This window comes from Idiotropiscis lumnitzeri, chromosome 13 (assembly GCF_059441095.1).
Source record: "Idiotropiscis lumnitzeri isolate Australia: NSW breed Sydney's pygmy pipehorse chromosome 13, RoL_Ilum_1.0, whole genome shotgun sequence".
NCBI classification, from domain to species: domain Eukaryota; kingdom Metazoa; phylum Chordata; class Actinopteri; order Syngnathiformes; family Syngnathidae; genus Idiotropiscis; species Idiotropiscis lumnitzeri.
This window is the reverse complement of record NC_142403.1, coordinates 20,835,626-20,855,647: the sequence shown is the minus strand read 5'-3', so window position 1 is coordinate 20,855,647 and position 20,022 is coordinate 20,835,626. Positions and strand designations below refer to the sequence as shown.

The following is a 20,022-nucleotide window of genomic DNA, read 5'->3' as shown; positions in this document are numbered from 1 at the left end:
CTCAAATCGGCTTTTGTCCTGCAATCTGCCGCCGCCGCGTCGCACCTGTCGCCGCTCATCAGTTGACCGCTTCTATGGGCCGTGTTGAGGGCTCAGAGCTCACCCTCCCTCCTGCCCCCCCCCCCCCCCCCCCTCCCAGCGTGAGATGGAACGCAACCTGATCCGCTCTGGACCTCGCGTGAACACCCTTTCCAATGTTTCGGCATTGCTCACTTGCAGATTTTCCAAAATTTCAAACGTGTGAAAAAAAAAATAAATAAATAAAAAAAAAATGTTGAATTGCTTAAACATATTCATCCATTCACATTTTTATTAACAACTGTTTCAGAAAATGAACACTAAACTGTAAATGTATGCATACAATTAATTATTGTACTGCATTTATTGTATTAAAATAAAATGAAAATATAAATATATCATATAAATATAACAGACTGATAAGGATAATAATTAATATATGATATATATATTAATAATAATAATTTATTCATGAATAAACATGAATAAAAAGTAGATAAAAAAAGAAAAATATACTGAATCAGAAAAGGGAAAAAAGGATAAAAAAAAAAGAAATCTTCAAACTGTCTTGGCCTCACATCAAGTTTATTTTATTTCCATCCTTGAAATGGTAAAACGCTCAATCAGGTGACGTATGTAACAAGTGAGCCGTATTTATTTATTTTTTTTGTTTGTTTTTTTGTCAAGCGTGTGAAAGCGTCGGCGAGCTTGCGGCAGCGTTTTGATCCGCCGCCTCGCTCTCGGCCGCCGTCGTCGTAAATGCTCCGCGTCGTTTGTCTCGCAAGTCATCCGGCATGTGACGAACGGCCGCTTCCATCGGGATCTGGCTGTGGTCTCCATCACCCGATGGGCTGAGTCACTGCAGCGCGCCGATGTTAATGAGGGCCGGCCCCCCCCCCCCCCGAAAGCCCCCCACTCCCTGCCGTGCAGCTCTTATCTCATGATGCGGCACATCGTCGTCGTCGTTGACTTGTTGAAGCGCCGCCGACAGTTTACGAGCACCCCCCCTCGGCACTGCGACAGCAAGCCCTCATGTCCAACATGGCAATGGGGGGGGGGCAGACAGGAAGTGCATCGTGAAAGCCAACAGGAAGTCGATCGGTTGTTTCAACTGGAATCGGTCGCCAAGACAAACCGCAGACGGCCAAACGTCAAAATTCAAACTGTGCTAAATTGATTCCTGAAGACGTTTGTGACGACCGGTGGAACAACATCATTAGCATCGCTAGCATTAGCGTCCTCTTTTTAACGTGGACTTCACGCCGAGGCCATAATCTCCTCAAAAGCGACAGGAAGCCAAATCAAGAATAATGCGCCTCGCCTGGAGGATCAGCCTCCTTATCCTCGCTAAGGTTGTTAGCAACCGCCTCAAGACGCACGCGAGTCGTGCCCGCGACCAACATGTCGAGGGGGCGGGACATCTTTCTACAAAATTCTCTCTCACGCACACGCACACGTTTACATATTTGACCCCTTCATGGACGCAAGAGCGCTTCCCTCTCATGTCCAAGCGGACTCTCGCAGATCGGTCGACGTCTCGATGAGCTCTCATGTCGGAGTCGAGATTCGTGGCGCTCCTCGCCGGGCCTCGGGCCCCTCCTGCCGTACAGATGCCGGTACAGATGGGACCCTCGTACCTGCCTGCTCCCGATCTCCGAATGCATAAATATGTCATTTGTTCATCTGTCGGCGTGAAATATTTACAACGAGAAGCGCACGTTTGTTGTTGTGATTTTCAGGGTCATTAGTGGCGCTAACGAGGCTAACGTGTCACATGATGGGGGGGGGGGGGGTCGGCGCCACCCCGCCGCCAATCACATACCAACTCGCCGCAAACGGTCACAAAAGTTTGTTGACGCGATGACGTGTCGAACGAGCGAGACGGAGGCAACGCCGTCTTTTAATTTGGAGCTTTTATTAATAGTAACGAGGACGGCGGATTAACTTCCTGTTTGATGTTTGCCAACGCCATCGTGCTTCTTGTTTGTTGCCAGCCGGGGGGAGTGCGCGCTCGTGCGTGCACGTGTGCATGCGCACGTGGATGTTGCAGTCACAGACAGAGATTGTGCCTTTGTGTGCGCGCATGTGTTTTTGTGCGTGTGTGTGGGGGTGTGTGTGTGTGTGTGTGTGCGTTTTCGTGTGCCCGCTTCTCAGACAAACAAATGAAAGCGCCGCCGCCTTTGCTACTGACCTTTGTGCGTTTCTTGGCGCGAGTCCGACATGTTCTCTGGTCGTGACCCCAAGTGACCTCGCGGGGTCCGATGAGGCCGGAGGCTTCCCTGAGCGGAGAGGCCAGCAAAACAAAAAAAGAAAAAAAGAAAAAATATCATTTAGCGCCCACTTGTGGTTTGAAGTGATCACGCCGCCGAGCGGGAATTGCGCTGGCGTGCGTCCCACCGACCGACGCAGCGTAGGTAAGGGGAAAAAAAGTAGGTAAGAGGAAGGGCGTTGCGTCGTGCACGAGTGCGCGTGCACGAGTGCGTCGTGCACGAGAGTGCGTGCGCTCCATTAGGGAGTTGGTATAATTATGGAAAGTGAAGCAGCGAGCGATCGATGCACACATTCATCAATGGGACTCCGCCCACTGGACGCGCACTTGGCGCGGGCCGTGTCCACGCGCACGCACGTGGATGCACACGCACGCGCACGCGCACGCGCACGAGCCCGCTCGGGCTTCGGTGCCGTGTCAGCATTTTACAGCTTCAGCTGCAAACTTTTCGACGGCATTCGTGAGACCCCCCAAAAATATTTTTGGTCTTCTTACGTGTCCCAACATTTGCTTTTCACTTTTGTCAATATTTTCTGAAATGTTGGCGGATGCTGCCCGTCAAAACATGAATTTGTTTCGTCTTTTGTCTTCGTAAAACGACGAAATGGGCTGGACGGAACATCCTGAACGCAACGTGTCGACTTTCATGTTTTTTTGTTTTTTTTCAATTTGATGGTCACAATTTGCGCTCTTCGAATTCAAGTATCTCAAAACACGCACACACTCTCACACACACAGACCAAAAGACGCAGACGCGTGTGCTGCATTCAAATACTTTCTCTTTTTTTTTTTTTAATTTTCAAAAACATTTTTTCAATTACCATCTCTTTATTGAAGAATCTCATTTTTCCGGAAAATGCGCAAATGAATTGCTCTTTTTGAGAAAATTGTCAAAAATCTTGATCGTTTTCTTATTTTAATTGAATGTAATCATAATCGTCCGCTTGGATGGCGAAGGACCGAAATCGCAAAATAATTATTTCTGAGAAGCCGAAATAAATTTGACGTCCAACAGAACAATTCCGCGATGATCAAAATAGTTGTGGATGAATTTGGTGATCGATGCGTCAATTCATGGAGACGCGCAAAAAAAAAAAAATAATAACTCAAGTGAAAATGTGTCGTCATATGAAGCGCCGCCGTGCGCTCGCCGCTTCCGTCGTCTTGCTGACTTTTAGGATTTATTTGTTGATTTGCTCCCCGAAGCGTCTCCACGTATCCATTTAGATTTCCGTCTCGATGAAGAGTGGCGCGCCTTAGCGTGCGTGGAAGAGCTTTGAGGGTGAACTACATCAAATCAATGGCAGAGGTCAAAGTTCACACGCATTTCCACTCAGATTGGCTCATTTCCACGTTTGCCTTCTCGACGTGGCCGCTTCACAACCTTTACTGCTATGGTGACTCCACGCGTTTGTGTGCATGTGTGTGTGTGTGTGTGTGTGTGTGCACATCTTTTGTTCTGGCAGAAGGTACAAGATGGCCGCCACTCAAAGGAAACAGACACAAGCTTCAAAATGGTTGCCAATGATTTAAGAAGGCTGCCCGCCTGCAGAGTGAATGTGCAGAAGCGCACACACACACACACACACACTTACAAATAATCGTCTGTCTGTCTTCAGTCACGTCAACGTGACTTGTTACATGCATGTTGTGTTTGTGTGTGCGTGTTGTCGTGTTGTCGACAACTGCAAACAAAACTGCTTACACGAAATGGTCAGCGACGTCAAAATGTCTTTTTTTGGGGAGGTGTTGTGTCTGCTCGCACAATATGTGCTTGCTTGCGCGCGCGTGTGTGCGTCTGGCATGAGGCCATGCCAAGGATGAAGATGATGATGGTGAAGAAGAGGAGGCCTTGATCCTGAAGAGTTGCCTGGAAACCAAACAAAAAACAAGCAAACCCGCTGCCCTTCATTTTTTAAGTAAAATAAGATTTCTATTCTATGAAATTATATCATCATCATCTCAGGGAAGCGACGCGACGAACCTCGTCAAGTTCCTCCGAGTCTTTGTGGATGAAAACCGCCGCTGCGAGAAAAGCGTCCAACATTTGCCAACAGCTCAAATGGAAAGAAACGCGACGTCAAGTTTCATCTCATCGCAGCCGTCATTTGAGATTTTCCACCAATGAGCTTCTGACGTCTTGACTGTATTTGTGACATTTCATTCGATTTTGGGATATTCATTCTTCCGGAGTTGCGGACAATATTTTTTCCGGTTTGATCGCGAGACGGGCCAATAAATGACGAGATGAGAATATGAATGGAGAAACGTGCCCGCGGACCTCACGGGAGGCAAACGAGTGGAAGGAGGCGGGGCCTGCCTCCTGATTGACAGCTGTGTTCATCGTGTGACTGCCGCCTGATTTGTGTCGGCGCGTGCGCGTGCGCATTCATTTGATTAAAAGCTCGGTGCGATCCATAGCAGCCGATCGCAGGCTACGTTTGTTTTGATGCTCCGTGTCGCTCGACGGCTCGGAAAACAAAGTCTGACGGCAAATAAAAGAAGTTCTCGTACGGAATCCTTGCGTCTCGCTCTCACTCCGTTCATTTCCCTCTTGGCTTGAGGATGTTCACGCACACACACACGCGCACGCGCACGCGCACGCATGCATGATCCACAAATATTCACGCAAGCTCACAAAGAACAATTCTGGGAAAAGTCCCCCTCAGAATCCAAGCGCCACGCCTTCTTGCTCCATGAGAGTGTCGCACGCACGCACGCACGCGCATGTGATCGCGTGCGTGCTTGAGCAACCTAAAACAAAAAGCATCAGCGTAACCATGACAACAAGAGGAGGGAGGTGTGTGTGTGTGTGTGTGGGGGGGGGCACTTTCACACACTGCCCCCGCCCGTCTCCATTCAGCCGTCACCCCCCCCAGTCCAGGTTAATTAAATATGCTAATTAGGCGTGGGAGCAGAGTGGGACATCTGCCCCCCCCCCCCCCCCCATCAGGAAACCAAACACACTTCAAAATAAAAGCGCCTTTCAATTAGTGCTCTTGTGCTTCAAAGTAAAAGCAAACTTTTGCAACCGGAGCCTGAGAAAGTGTGTGTGTGTGTGTGTCATTTTTTGTGTGTGTTCTGCACGTGTGTACATCTTGTGTGTGTGCTACGAGTTTCTGTCAGTATGTGCGTGTGTGTGCGCACACGGCCGCATCATTGCGACCTGTCCTCTGGCATGCGTGCGGGGGGGTGTGCGTGTGGGTGTGTGTGCGTGTGTGTGTGTGCTCGCCTTTGTGTCGCTTCCCAGCAGCGCCTCAGCAGGAGGCCGCGTGATAAAAATCAGCTTTCTTATTCGGAATATTTCTACGACGCAATCGATCGATCGAGTGGTGCCGCGTGCAATCGTGACCCGGCCTCTTGTCGGGTCACGACCTTTGGTCTGTGTGACCGGGTCACATGACACGCATCCCATGACTTACACGCCTGTGTGCGTGTGTGCGTGTGCTTGCAGAGGGCGGCCAATCAGAGAGCCCAGACCAGGCCGGCGAGTCCGACATCAAAGAGCAGACCGAGAACGGTGAGTCCCGCCAAACGCGATCGACGACCTGACGGACTGACCAAGGGACGATTACGTTTTGCTTCAGCTTGACAAAATGATGACAATGTCGTAAAATGCCGACCTCGGATGATAACGATCCAAATCTTTCTTGTGTTTTGTGTTTCAGGTCATTTGGGTTTCCAGGACAGTTTTGTCACTCCGGGAGTTTTTAGTGTTTCCGAACTTGTACGAGTCTCACAGAGTAAGGACAACACAAATGTTCCGTTTACGCACACTTTCAAGGAGCGCGCGTGTGATGGATGGTGGTGGGGTGCTGGTGGGCGGGACCGGCCAGGGGGGCGGGGCTGCGACTTTGCTGACAGGCACTTTCCGGCAGCAGCGGCGGCGATCGACAGGCCGCCATAGATCTCGCCTGCTCTCTCGCTCTCTCTCTCCTTTGGATGTCAATGTAACTCTCTCGCCGTCGCTCTCTCACTCTGGTGCGCGTCTGCACTTTTTAAAGGTCGTCGTCCTGGCGCACCCCCTCATCAAAGCCCTTCCTGAGTGCTGATTGGGCGTGCACGATGACGTCAGAGCGCTTTGGCAAAAAAGTCTCACGCAAAGTTGTCATAGCAACCAATATTCTGGGATGGCGTCGTGCGATGCCTCCAAGTGTACGGTGCGCGGGTGCGTGCAGGAACTTTGACTTTGGGTGACACAAACGTGAACGTCACGCACGGACGTCCGAAGTGAAACACGAAGACAACGCGGTTGGTGAACCAACATGCGGTCAATGCCCACGCTGGTCACATGATGAGGAACGACTAAAAGCAGGCACACACACACACACACACTGGTATGCATCATGTGACCTTGGCATTGTTCCGCCATTACACAATTCATTGGCAGGCCGTTGGAACGAGTGTGTGTGTGTGTGGATCAATATTCTATTAAAGCAGCACAGAGGTGGGGGGGCAGGAGGCGGGGTCAGTGATGTAGTGTACTTAGTGTAATTGGTCACTTGACTGAATGCGAGCGTCGCGTTGACTTCGTCGTCCTCATCATCGTCACGTCAACTTCCTGACGGAGTCGTGACATTTCTAAAAAGGTACATTCATAGAATAATATTCTACGAATGTGCGCACGTGCATCAGTGAGAGTTGATATGATTATTAGGCATCAGGATTTCGGGATTAAGTTGACATGAAGGTAAACATGCCCACGTGCACGCACACACACACACACTAAACAGATAAAATGGGGACTGACCCACTTGGCACCGACTTGTTGCAACGCCGCCAATGACACAAACACTTTCTTCCATCCTGTTTTTCGCCGTAATTAAAAAAAAAAATGCGTTTTTAGTTTTAATAGCCTTAATGTTACACGCACACACACAAAAGTCAGGCGGCAAAACACGTTGGCGGCGGCGGCGGCGACGACGCGTCCGACTAGCGACAGGTGAGCGCGAACCGCTCGCATGCCAATTTCGACGGCGGGCCGCTTTGAACTTTATTCTGACACGAGCTCGCTTCTCTTTCTCGCTCGCTGCTGCAAGATTTCAACCGGAGCAGATTCCAAGCGAAGCCCAAAATGGCCGCCAAACGCCAAATCCTTCAAGTGGTCACGCTGCGATTTCGTTTCACATCGCGCACCTCTTCGTGGAGCACAAGCGGACGGCAACTTTGAGTTTTTGTCTCATGCAAACCTGAAAGTGGCAAGCGAGCCCGAGCGCGTGCACGTGCGCGTGCACGCGCTCGTGATAGATGGACAGTGCTGAGGTGTGCAGAAAAGTCTTGTGTAGCCAGCAGGTCTTGTCAGGACTCCGCCTCCTTTCATCACACCAGCCTGCTCTCTGTCAATAAAGCCTTGAGTGGGGGGGGGGGGGGGGGGTTCTGTTTGTCTGGAGGTCCGGGGCAGGATGGATGTTGAGGTTTTGAGCGGAATGTTGTTTCTCCTCAGCAGATTCCACATCAAACCACCGCAGATTTTTTTTTTTTTTTTTTTGCTCCTCCAACTTTATTGAGGCCGGAAATTCTTTTCTTTCTTTCGCTCCAGATTCCTTCCTTCCTTCTTTTCTCCTTTTATTCCTTCCATCCTTGCGTCCTCATTTGCCTCCTTCCTTCTCTTCCTCTTCCCTTCTTTCCTTCCCTGCTGCCTTCGTCACCCTCTTGACCCGAGCTCGTTTGCATGATCACCAGCCGATGACAAAGTGTAACAACTCGATGGCATCACACATCGAGAGGTGGCATCTGCAAAGTTGACCTGACAAAAAAAAAGGACTTCCTACTCTCTGAGGCTAAAACGTGTGTTTGTGTGCTTTTATCAGCTCCCATCGCCGCCGGCACCGGTCCCAACTTCTCGTTGGCCGACCTGGACAGCTCGTCCTACTACAGCATGAGCCCCGGCGCCATGAGGAGGCCCCTCCCCAGCACCTCCTCGTCCAGGTAACGCAAATCCAAAAGCTCCGCCGTGCGCTCGTTGCCGGCTTGCCGCGGTCGAATTAGGCGAGTTCTACGTACTCTACGTTGTAATTGTCACTTATTGTGGGCGTGGCCTGGAATGATAGTTGGCTTATTGTAAACGTTTGCGTGCGTGTGCGTGTGCGCTCAGCTCGGCCAAGCGCATCAAGTGCATGGAGGAGGACGCCGACAGTCCTGGCGACGACTCGTACTATCCGGCTCAGGGCCGCTCGCCGGGTAGCGTCAGCCAGGCCAGCAGCTGGCACGAGGAGCCAGGTACCATCGCCGTGGCGACAAGCACACACACACTTCATGGCAACTGGCGTGTGAGACGATGAGTGGAATATTCACGCTTCTCTTCTCTTCTCTTTTGTTGCTCTTCCTTCCTTTTCTTTTTCCTCTTTTTTGGCTTGTCATTGTGTTTGCGCTCCGGGAAAGCAGGATATAAGCTACGCGGCTCGCTAGCTAGCTCCTTCATCTCCCGACAAGGTAAACAACGCGCGCAAGCATCCGCACGCTCGCCTACTTCCTACTTCCTCCTTTCCTGATCCGCCTTCACTTCCTCATTCCTTTCTTCCTTTCCTTCCTTTGCCTCTTTCCTCTTCAGTCCTTGCTCCTTCATTCCTTCCTTTTTTCCTCCTTATCTCCTTTTCCTCAATCCTTCCCTCCTTCCTTCTTTTCTTGCTTCCTTCATTCCTGTCATCCCTCTTTCCTTCCTTTTCCGTTCCCTTCCTCATTTGATTCATTTCCTCTCTTCCCCAATTTCCCTCTTTTTTTTCCTTCCTCCTCGCCTTCCTTGTCGCCGTGGCCCCGCCCTGCTGGCGACCTGCCAATGACATCATCAAGCTGCTCATTGATTGGCTGTGTGCACGTGTGTTGTGTCTGCATTGTGAGAGGCTCCTCCTCTTTCTTCTTATGTGATGGGAGGAGCCAGAGGCAGCTGACTCCGCCCACATGCCTCCAAGGCATCACTTGAACACTCTCACGCCGCCAGCTCGTCGCGTTCCAGTCACGTGACGCGCAAGTCGAAGGCCGCGCACCTCCAAAGTTCTCTTTGCCTTCGCGGATTATTTTTGACTTCTCTGGTTTGATTTCCCTCCTTCCGTTTCGAGATTCGGACAAACGGCTCATTACTTGCGCCGCTGCAGTTAATTGTAAATAAATTTTAAAATAAAAAAAGTGTCCCTATTTTCAAAGAAATCAATTGACTTGATTTGATCGGTGATGTGTCGCATGGCTTTGATGTTGGCGCCGACGCCTGCTCGCGCGCTTTCTAAAACTGTTGAGTGAACATCGGCGCGCGCAACTTTTGCAAGGCATTGTGGGTCATTTGGAGTGCTTTTAACGTCTCGAGGCAGTCGTACAAAATGTCAAAAGCCCTCGAGGGTGCGCCATGGTGGGAATTAGCGTGCACATTCGGACACAGCCGAAGCGCCGACGTGCGAGGTGGCGCGGGACGGAAAGTGTCAGAGCGGGAAAGAAGAAGAAGTCTGGGCTGCCTCCCGAAAGCGGCGGCGATGGCGGCATTGACAAACAGAAAGTCGCGGCTTGATCTTCTTCCTTCCTGCTTGCGGATCTTCCTCGCGTCTTGCGATGCTCCTCTTTGATTTCCCGCCGCCTTGCGTCCAAAGATTGGTGAGGAGGAGGAGGCAGCGAAGCGATTTCATTTGCAAAGTGGAACTAATCCGGCCATCTCGCTCGTCTGTGCTCAACATCGCCCTCCCTCCCTCCCACGCACGCACGCACGCACACACACCGGTGAGCTGGAAGCGCACGCGTCCCCGCCCGCCTTTTCGTGTGCGTGTGCGTTGACCCGAGCGGCGTTCGTCCAATGGCCGCATGGCATTGACATCCTCGTGCGCGTGTGTCCTCAGCCAGCCCGCACGCGCCGCCGTCCGGCCTGCACTTCTCGTCGTCGCCCATCCTGCAGCAGCCCGCCTCCTACTTCTCGCACGCCGCCATCAGGTACCATCCGCAGGACCCCCTCAAGGACTTTGTGCAGCTCGTGTGTCCCGACTCTGCCCAGACGGCCGGACAGGTGGGCTTCCTCAACGTAAGGCAAATGGGGAGACACACACACACACACACACACAAGTCTGCTTCTTCAATGTAGGCGCACACACACTTTTTTCTCGATGGGGGATGACGGCAGTATTTGCGTGTGTGTGTGGTCAGATAGTTGATATACGTGCGTGTGTGTGTGTGTGTCTAGACACCGAATCAATACACTCCTCTCACGCACACGCACGACAGCGTGAGTGACTTGTTGTTATTTATTATATGAGTCATTACTATTATTAACCCCGCCTTCATGCCCCGCCCCCTCCCCCCCCCAGCCTAATGGTAGCTCCCAGGGAAAAGTCCACAATCCTTTCCTGCCCACGCCCATGCTGCCCCCCCCTCCGCCGCCACCCATGGCCCGGCCCGTCCCGTTGCCCGTCGACGCCAAGCCGCCCGCCACCTCCTCCGCCGAGGGGGGGGGGAACTCGCCATCGTCACCCAGTGAGTACGCAAACACGCACGCGCTCACACGCATGGACGCAGCACTCGTGCACGTTGCGTTGAATTTGTGCCATCAGAAAGCAGAACGTGGCTCGCCGTCGTTGTGCGTTTGCAAGTTGTCAGGCCGACGCTCGGCCTTCATGTTCGGCGTCTCAGCAAATAAAAAGTCTTTTCCGTGTGCTCCTCAGCGTACTCGGCCCCGCCCGCCAGCTCTCCCGCTCAGCGATTTGTTAGCGTGGGGCCGCGAGACCCCGCCTTCAACATCCCGCAGCAGCCGCAGGTAAACGCTCGCGTCAACCCCGCCTCTTTCATGCTCACAGTCGCCAGCACTCAGTCAACGCACCACATTCGCTTTGCGTGTGTGTGTGTGTGTGTGTGTGTGGTGTTCATCACGATGTGTGTTGTGGTAATATGTGCTAGTGTGTGTTGTGTGATGTTAGTGTGTTAGTGTTTGTTGGAGTGTGTGTTGACGTCTTTGACATCTGATTTTAAATTCATGTCAGCTTTTTGTGGGTTTCCACATTTGTGGCCGCTGAATAAAGATAACTTTGCTTTGGGCATATAATGTAGTTGTGTGTGCGTGTGTATATTTGTTAGCATGTTTTCGTCTGTGTGTGAAGCGGTGTGGGTACGTGTTCGGGTGTTTTGGGTTATTTCTTGTTTGTGTTCGTGTTAAATTGTGTTTTTTGTTTGTGTTTGCTTTTGTTTTGCGTGTGCGTCTTTTCGAAGCGTTGGTGTTTTTTCAGCGTGTCCTGCTGGGACTGGAACGTAAACGGTGCTGGCTGGCTGCGCATCGTCATGGTGACACACTAGCCTGTCTGTGCATCCCCCTCTCGCGTGTGTGTGTGTGTTTGGGGGGGGGGGGGGCTGGCCTCCTCTTTGTGAGCGAGCGGGCGGGCGGGCACGCTGCCCAATGCGGCCAGCAGGGCTGTTGTCGCGGGTGACCAAAGCCGTTGTCCGCCGGGACAATGATGTGGGGGGGGAGTTCGCACTCCATCATGCCAAAAACACACACAAATGTCTGCACACACACATAAAAGTGACAGGAATGGACACACACACACGTCCTCGTTGAGCGTGTTGAAAGGTGTGTGGCATGTTAAATGACATCATGCCAAAGACATGTCGTCTAAGTGTGTGTGTGTGTGTCCCACATGCACATCTTCAAGGTGACTGTGCGTGTGTGTGTGTGTGTGTGTGTGTGTGCACGCATGTGAGACATGCTGACTCAGCTGAGCACTGGCTGAATGTCATGCATCTTCGGCTGACCAGGAAAACCCCAACATCATTTTGGACATGTTTGCTTCTGCCACGTGACGCACACACACACACACACGCGCACACGCACGCACACACACACACACGCACCCCCACGCACACACACACTTAGCATTAGCATGGAATGTTCATGATTTCAAGAGTCATTGAGCTCCTTCATGTTGGCATCTTGACTTCTTAGCGTGATCATCCTCATCTTCACCCCTCCACCAACATGACTACACAAACACACCCACACACACACAATGACACAAACAGACACACACTCGCACTCATGGGGAGTGTGTTTTCAGGACAGTCTGCAGTGCAGAGAGAGGAAGAAAAGTCCCGACGTCAGCAAGTTGTATTGATTAAAAACTAACCTTCCACTCTTCTTCTTCTCCTCTGTCTCAAACAGACACACACACACACACACACACCCCGACACAGTCAATCACTACCAGTCTGCAGACAAAGCCTGCAACACACACACACACTTTATCACAAACTTTTACTTCCTCTTTTTTCCAGAATACATTTTCTAAATGATGTGCATTGTGTGCAAGCTTTCGTGGGGGTGTGTGTGTGTGTGCGTGTGATGAATGTAAAGAAAATAGGAGCAGGGTGGGCGTGGTGTTGCGGTTGCCTTGACGATGGTGGTCACGTCCCGGGCCGTCTGGTCGCCCCGAGCAACCAGACATCATCAAGACAAACTTGGCGGGACAGCCAGGATGCGTGTTGATCAAGATACACGCACACGCAAACATGCGCACCCGCGATTCTACTTTGACCGGGACGTGACAATAAAGTGACGACAAAAGTGACGAGTCGCTGATGTCATTTGAGAGTGACTTGACCCTTTTTTGCCGATCAGTCGGCCGCGACCTCGCTATCGTTCCGGCCTCAACCCTCCCGCCAGAAAAGTCCGAAAGTGACTAGTCTGTGACTAGAATGACTAATTGGTGGGTGACTAGAAAGTGATCATTAAAGTCGAAAGTGACTAAAAAGTGATTTTGAAGAATGAAGCTAGAAGGTTATTGTAAAGGGACTCTGAATTGACAGCAGTACGATGAGAACGGAACTAAAGGGCGACTACAAATTGACTAGTCGATGAAAAAAGTGACTACTTGGTCACTATCGAGGATGACTAACAAGTGAGTTTGTGGCTTGAAAGTGTGTTGGAGGGTGAACGTCAAGTTGACGAGAGGATGTCTCGTCTGTGGCTCGCGTCGTTGCTGACTATCGAGCGACTTGCGAGGACGTAACGCTGACGATATTTTGTATTTTTATTTGGATTTTTTTTTTAGTGGTACCTGGGATAAAGACTCCAGAGGCTCCTCCCGGTCCCGCCCCCGGACCCACCCATCTCGATGTGCACCCGCCCTCCCGCGCCTGACTTCGCCCACCAGCGCCTGACTGTCGGCCTCAGCATGGCTAAGGGGTGGGGCCAAGGCGCACCGCCCCGCCCCCCCCCAACACCTTGAGAGGTTCCTTCTGTCTTTTGGGGATGGGGCCAAACAAGAAAACTCCCATCCTTGACCGTGGCCCCGCCTCCTCCTCTTTCTCCTCCTCACCTTTGATGTGCAAAGAGCATCATTGAGGGGAGGAGTCTTATCACCAGCTAACGCCCCTCACGCCTGACTATAGACTCCGCCCCCTTTGGTCCAACTTTATGGGAAGGAGCTCAGAGTGGGCGGGGCTTGTTGACTCACTGCTGCTTGATGCACACATGACTCCGCCCACTGGGGGGGCCTACTTCCTGGAGGGAGCTGTGAGTGGGCGGGGCTTGTTGACTTATTGCTGGTTATCACGTGACCTCGCCTCCTCCTCTTCCTCCTCCTCATATTCAATATGAAATATTGGAATATGAATTATCCTCGTATTGGAAGAAAATGGAGATGAGGGAAAAAAAAGTGCAATGTTTGGAAGCTCCGAGCTGCTTTTTTTGTTTTGTTTCTTTTTTTCCCGGAAGTCCACCGGCACCTCTGGACTCTAAAACAGGATGTGCAAAAGACAAAAGGGACATTATTATTGTTATTGTTATTATGATTATTATTGGGAGATGATGATGATTATTATTCTGATTATTTGTTGATGGTGTTGATCCCTTTAAAAGTTTCCGCTTGGTTGGACTTGAACAAAGTCGTTTGTTAAACTAGCACATTTTTCACTTTTCAAAATATCTTTTGGAATTTCAACTTTGAGCCTACAGTCAGCCCTCGCCGTTCGCAATGTCCCGCCAAACCAGAGTACCTTGTTGGAGTACTTGAGTGTAATTTACAAAAGTAAAAAATGGTTAAAACGGTCACCATTGTGCTTGGAATTCTGCACGCTTTTCGGCAAAATATGTTTCTGCATTTTTTTGGGGGGAGAACGTACAACTTATTTTTTAAAATTTTTCATCAGAAATAGTAAAAACAGTTTTTCGGGAAAAGTTTACCTTTTGGGGGTAAATTTATGATCAGAAAAAATTCAAATTAAGTTGAATTTTAAAATTAAAAACAACTTTTTCTTCTATTTAACGTACAATTTTCCCCCCAAAATTTCTTGAAAATGATGTGCCGTCTTTTCTGACAGTATTTTTCAGAAATATGAGTCTTTTTGCATGAATTCAATAAATTTTTCCTTGAAGTTGCTGTATAAGTCAAGGCGATCATATTTGCTTTCATTTGACAAGATTTAATCTATTAATATCCACAATTCTGAACATTGTTTGTGGGCGGGACATCTACCAAATGCCAAGTTTTTTGTGTTTGCGGCAGGTCTTGGCCAGGGCTGACTGTATTTTTAGAACATATTTTGAAATTTTTATTTGTACATATTTTATTTTACTTAGGTGATTTTTGGCATATTTTAAAAAAGGTGTTTTTTTTTTTTACGTCTTTGATTTCACCTTCGCAACTTTTAGTGTACTTTCTTCTTGGTGTTTGTTTGCCAGATAATCTGGAAGGGGCGTGGCCCTCCGTGATTGGCCGCACTCAAAGAGGCGCGGTCCAATACAAGCACTTAGCATCAGGGGGGCGTGGCTTGCCTGATGATGTGTAGATATGAACATATACATACGTACATAAGTATACAATATGAAACACGTGCATGTCGTAGTGTTAGTGATGATGTAGTTAGTCACATGACATGGCCACTTCCATTTATGTAAGCTCCACCTTGTCACTTATTGCTCTTGGTTAACTCCTCCTCCTTCCTGCTGCTCCTCCTCCTCCTCCACGCCGTGCTCCTCGCCAACTTTGCTCAAAATGTCGACCGGTTCGTGCGAGCAGCTCCGAGAGTTGTCCGGTTAGCATGCTAGCGGCGTATGCTATTGTTGGCGTTAGCAGACGAGCAAATGGCTCATGCTTAGCGAGCTGGCGCCGAACTGTATTGTTGGATTTAACTGATGCACTACGGCTAACGTGGCCGCTAAGGACACTTGTCATTTCCGCGACTTGACAAACAATCAATTTCGTGCCTATGGAAGAAGGGATATTTGATCAACCGAACTAATGTGAATACAGGACAGACGAGGTCCTTTTGACCTGCTTGTATAACGACGAAAACATGTTTACATCTGTCAGCTTCCTGTCGAGTGACTTTCCTCTCATTATTTTGGAATGTCCTCGTCCTTGTAAGAATGGGAGACGACTTCCCGGAATTGTGCTCTGGGTGATTATAAATACTCCGTAATGTCGCTAAAGTGGCATTTGAATAAGTGAAAGGGTCCCATTAGCAGTAAAAGCGAACATTTTCTTCTCTGCTAACCGGAGCGGTGCGCCACTGCGCTAGCTGTCAGCTCTTCCACACGACGAAGCTAACACCCACTCGAGCTGTTGTGAAATTAGCAACTTGGCTAAAGCATCTCGAAGAGTTGACGCGTTCCCCTTAGCCAGCTAGCGCTGCAACGTATCGTCCCATTTGGCCGATGAGCTCACGGCTAACGTGGCCGCTAAAGACGACTCGACAAACAATCAAGTTAGTGCCTCCCTCCAAGTGGGAACCGATTGCAGCGAATGGATCCAATTGTCCTCAAAATGTGAACAAAGTTTTCTGAAAGGCAAACAACGTTGATGACAATCAGTCGTTGGAGGAAATTGAAAAAAACAACAATAAGAAAGAAAATGGTTTCGCTGCTCACTTCACTACTGGGAACTCCACGCTAGTCACGTGACGCAGAATCGTGATTCTGAATCCCACTGGAGATGGCTTGTTTTCACGTCAACTGGAAGATACAGCAGCAGCAAAATAATCTGGCTGCTCTCGTGTCGCGCAACCAAACGTAAAACTTTCGTGGGATTCATAATAAGACGACAGAAGCGTTGTCTTCCTGGCTCTCATTGCGCTAATCCGACAAATTCACGAGAGGAGCCAAGACAAACTCAAAAACTCAAAAACTTGCACTTCCTGTCGACCAAAGTTAGCACGTGACCGGCATGTCTTCTCCGTGTCAGTCCCTAAAAAAAAATAAAAAAATGAGAGAGCGAGAGAAAACCCCGGCAAGCCCGCCGTGACGATGGTCTCGCCAAGCTGGGCTGTGATCACGCGAGGCGACGCCGCTTCCTGTTTTCATGACGTCGTCACAAAAGCCTTAAGCCGTCACACTTCACCGCCCTAAAAATACGTTTACACTTTTTGCTTCCTCCCTCGTGTCACGTGATCATTCCTGATCTTCCGCTTCTTGCCAAGGAGAATCTTCCCAAGTGAGCTTCCGGAGTGAACGTCCAACATGACCCACATCCTTTGAGCGATGGAAGGCTAACACTAGCTAGCGCCGTGAGTTTCATAAGTTGGCTTCCGAAACTCGCTTTCTACGTTATCTCGAATGTTAGCCTCCGCTATTATCTTCCGAACATTAGCTTGCAATGTTAGCTTCTGAAGTTAACCCCCGAAAGGTCGCTTCCAACGTGAGCGTCCAACGTTAGCTCCCATGTTAGCTTCCAGTTTCAGATTGCGCAGTTAACGTTCGACGTTCCCTTTGAAATTTGTTTCAACGTTATCCGTAACGTTAGCTGGCTTCCGATGTCACCGTTAACGTTAGCGCCAATGTTTTGTGGAAAATTAGTTTCTGAGTTAGGTTTTGAAGGTTAGCATTGTACGTTAATGTCAACGGTTAGCTTCCAAAATTTAGCTCGAACGTCAACGCTAAGGAAGATCTGTTATCTTCGGATGTTGGCTTCTCAAATTAGCCGCAACATTAGCTTCCAATGTTATTTAATGAACATTCCTTTTAATGTTAGAGTTGATGAAGACCCGAGGTCGCTTTCCGTGTTAGCTTCTGAGGTTAGCTTCTGAAGTTTGTTTCCAACTTGACCTCTTTTAGCTTCCAGTGTTAGCGTTGATGTTCGTCAACATTCGCTTCGCGGTCATTGAGGCAGTGAGCGAAACACAAAGTGAGAAATTTGCGTCATTGTGTGTTGTTCATCGAGCTGTGCGATATGCGCTAAAATTGATAGCCCGCTAACGATAGCCTACTGGCATGTTTCCTTTGAATTTCGACGGACCACATCATTCAATAAAAAAGAAGTTATTCATCAAATTAAATAAAACAAATACGTACTTGCCAAATAAATCCCTTTGAAAACATTAAAGTGCAAAGAATTGAAACAAATACGACGCAGTCCTTCAAGTGGGCTTCCTTTTTTTCCCGAGAAACGTTTTCAAGTGGCCGTTTGCTATCGTGTGTCTCGTTCTATCGCACCGCTTTCCTTGTTGTTGTTTTTGTTGTTGTGTAGTTGTTTCGCTGCAGCGGCAGCGAGGACGTTTGTGTACGCATGCTCGTCACGCTGCCCCGCCCACTTTTTTCCTTTACGAGCGCAGCACTTCTTCCTCTTTGTCTTGTTGCGTTCCGGATGACATTTGAGCAGTCCAAAGATTCTTGGACGTCTTTGCTTTTTCTTTGTCTTCATGATTCCATGCAAATAAAACGCTTGATTATGCAACATTTGAAGCTTTTTTTGCCCCCCCCATCTTTCTTTTTGTACCAAAATGGCATTTTGTTCCCACGGCAACCGATCTGGGCCAATCGCGTCGCTTCCAGCCAGTTTCCAAATGACGAACGACATCATGCGAGCCGTCTCCCTGGCTGGAAGTGACGTGGCCTCTTACAGCTGTGTAATCCCCCCAACCCCCCCTCCCGTCCCATCTGGAGGCTTCGTCCCGTTGTCGGCGAGATGCCACCTCCTGATTGGACGGCGCTAAGATGCATGGCGTGCTGTGACGTGTTTTTCATTTCCTGATAGCAACCATGTGACCGCACTCATGTTTCATTAAAGAAAATAAAATGCAAGTTTCTCATCACCATGACGACTGCATGCTCAGCGTTGTGAGGTGGCAGAAGTAGGTCCTTAAACTCGAGTACCTAAAGTTTGTGAGAAGCAAAATATTAAAAGTCACTTTGACACGCCAAAGAAAAAAGTTTGACCAGCAATAACATATGATAGCAGCCTTATTTCAAGTTACCATAAAATTTGTTGATCACAGCAACTGATAAGTAAAGCCCAAAAATATTTGACATTGAGTAAGTTCCCTTTGCTGTAGTTGGCGCTACAGTGCGAAGGCGAATCGTCACGTGTCGAAAAAAAGAAACTTACAATTATCTGTGATTAGGATTATTTCGATTTGATAAATCAAAAGGACTGCTCGGTATCGGTGGATTCTGAAAAGTGAGTACTCGGACTGAAAAAAAAAAAATCCCAGTCGGTGTATCAAGCTCCGCCTCCCGTTGCACCCTTGTAGTGTTTTTATGTGAGGGGCTCCATAAATCGCCCTTGCTGCCCCCCATCGCAGTGTTGCAGTGTCCATCGACCAGATCACCCCCCCTGCCCCCCCCACCCCCATTTGCTGCTGTCCTGCAGGGGAGATCAATGTGGTGTTTGTGCTGAGCTCAGCGTTTGCCTGGACAGACACTGCGCCGCCCCCCCCGGGCCCCCCCAACACACACACACACACACTCAGGTCTATCTGCGTCGCCACAGCAAAACTTCAAACGATACCCCCCCGCCCCCTTGGTCAAGATTGGGTCGATGGAGGGGGCGGGGGGGGGGGGGGGGGGGGTTGCCACCCCCCCCTCCTTGTGGCTCCTCTCACGTCGATGCTTCTTTGATTGGTCGACCATCTTTCCAACGCCGCTTTCAAGGCGATAAAGTTTAGACTCAAAGTTTGATGAAGGGTGTCAACTGACACCCACCCCCCTCCCCTTCCTACACACACACACACACACACATGACCAACACACACGACCCCCACTCCCAACCAAAGCCCCAAAGCATGATGGGAGGCTTTGGTTTTATAATCTCATTCGACCTCGTTGCCATCTTGAGCAGCGCTAATACTTGATGGCATCATCAACTTCCTCATCTTCATCTTCGTCATCATCATCATCATTAACCTGGTGGCTGTGATCGGAATCCCTCGCCTGTCCCCGCAAGTCAGTGATTGTCAAACTTTTGATACCAAGTCCAAGTGTTGACTCGATGCCTCCAAGCGCCACATAAGGACCACCATGGACAAAACACAATAACGGAGAAGTCCCAAGTGTTGATCAAACAAAAAAAAAAATGTCTATTTGTTATTCTAAGCCACTTGAACACGATGCACAGTTTGAAAGAACGACTTAAGTTACTGGTCAAGAAAAATGCATGAAACAAACAACATTTAGTTTAGTTCATTTCATAAAAATTGTACAAACAATACAAACGCATTTTTCTCAAAAGTCATATGAAACTGAAAGGTAATTTGATACTGTGCCGTACTTGATAAGTAAAAAAACCAAAACGGTTTGCTTAGTTTTTAATACATGGAGAGGGACCACACTTCAGAATCACTGCACAGCAGACGGTCAAAGTGTGGTACGAGTACCACTGGCGGCGTGGTGGCTCCCTCTAGTGGTATGCCAAAGAATCAATCAATTCAATACAAATACAATTGATCATATTTTTACATGAGCTCAAATCTAATTTTTAGCGAATGTTTTTAACGGAAGTACAATTTTTGTTCAAATTTTATGTGCAATAAATTAAGATTTAAGATTTTTTTTCCTCTCTGTA

At 49.1% G+C, this 20,022-nt stretch overlaps 1 protein-coding gene across 7 annotated transcripts in view; it reads left to right on the top strand.

Annotated features, from left to right (window-relative positions):
- nfia (nuclear factor I/A) overlaps window positions 1–17,916 on the top strand; it is a 39,400-nt gene extending 21,484 nt beyond the window's left edge. For 2 of the 7 annotated variants that reach the window (XM_088313570.1, XM_088313574.1), the window contains exons 3-11: window positions 5,742–5,807; window positions 5,956–6,030; window positions 8,098–8,215; window positions 8,382–8,506; window positions 8,672–8,719; window positions 10,105–10,283; window positions 10,567–10,732; window positions 10,921–11,012; window positions 13,297–17,916. In XM_088313570.1, coding sequence (XP_088169696.1) covers window positions 5,742–5,807; window positions 5,956–6,030; window positions 8,098–8,215; window positions 8,382–8,506; window positions 8,672–8,719; window positions 10,105–10,283; window positions 10,567–10,732; window positions 10,921–11,012; window positions 13,297–13,311 — 884 coding nt within the window. In that variant the 3' untranslated portion in view covers window positions 13,312–17,916. Of the gene's footprint in view, window positions 1–5,741; window positions 5,808–5,955; window positions 6,031–8,097; window positions 8,216–8,381; window positions 8,507–8,668; window positions 8,720–10,104; window positions 10,284–10,566; window positions 10,733–10,920; window positions 11,013–13,296 lie in introns of all 7 variants that reach the window. The other 5 variants (XM_088313569.1, XM_088313573.1, XM_088313572.1 and 2 more) reach the window with 4 other exon arrangements.
- The last annotated feature ends 2,106 nt before the right edge of the window (window positions 17,917–20,022 follow it).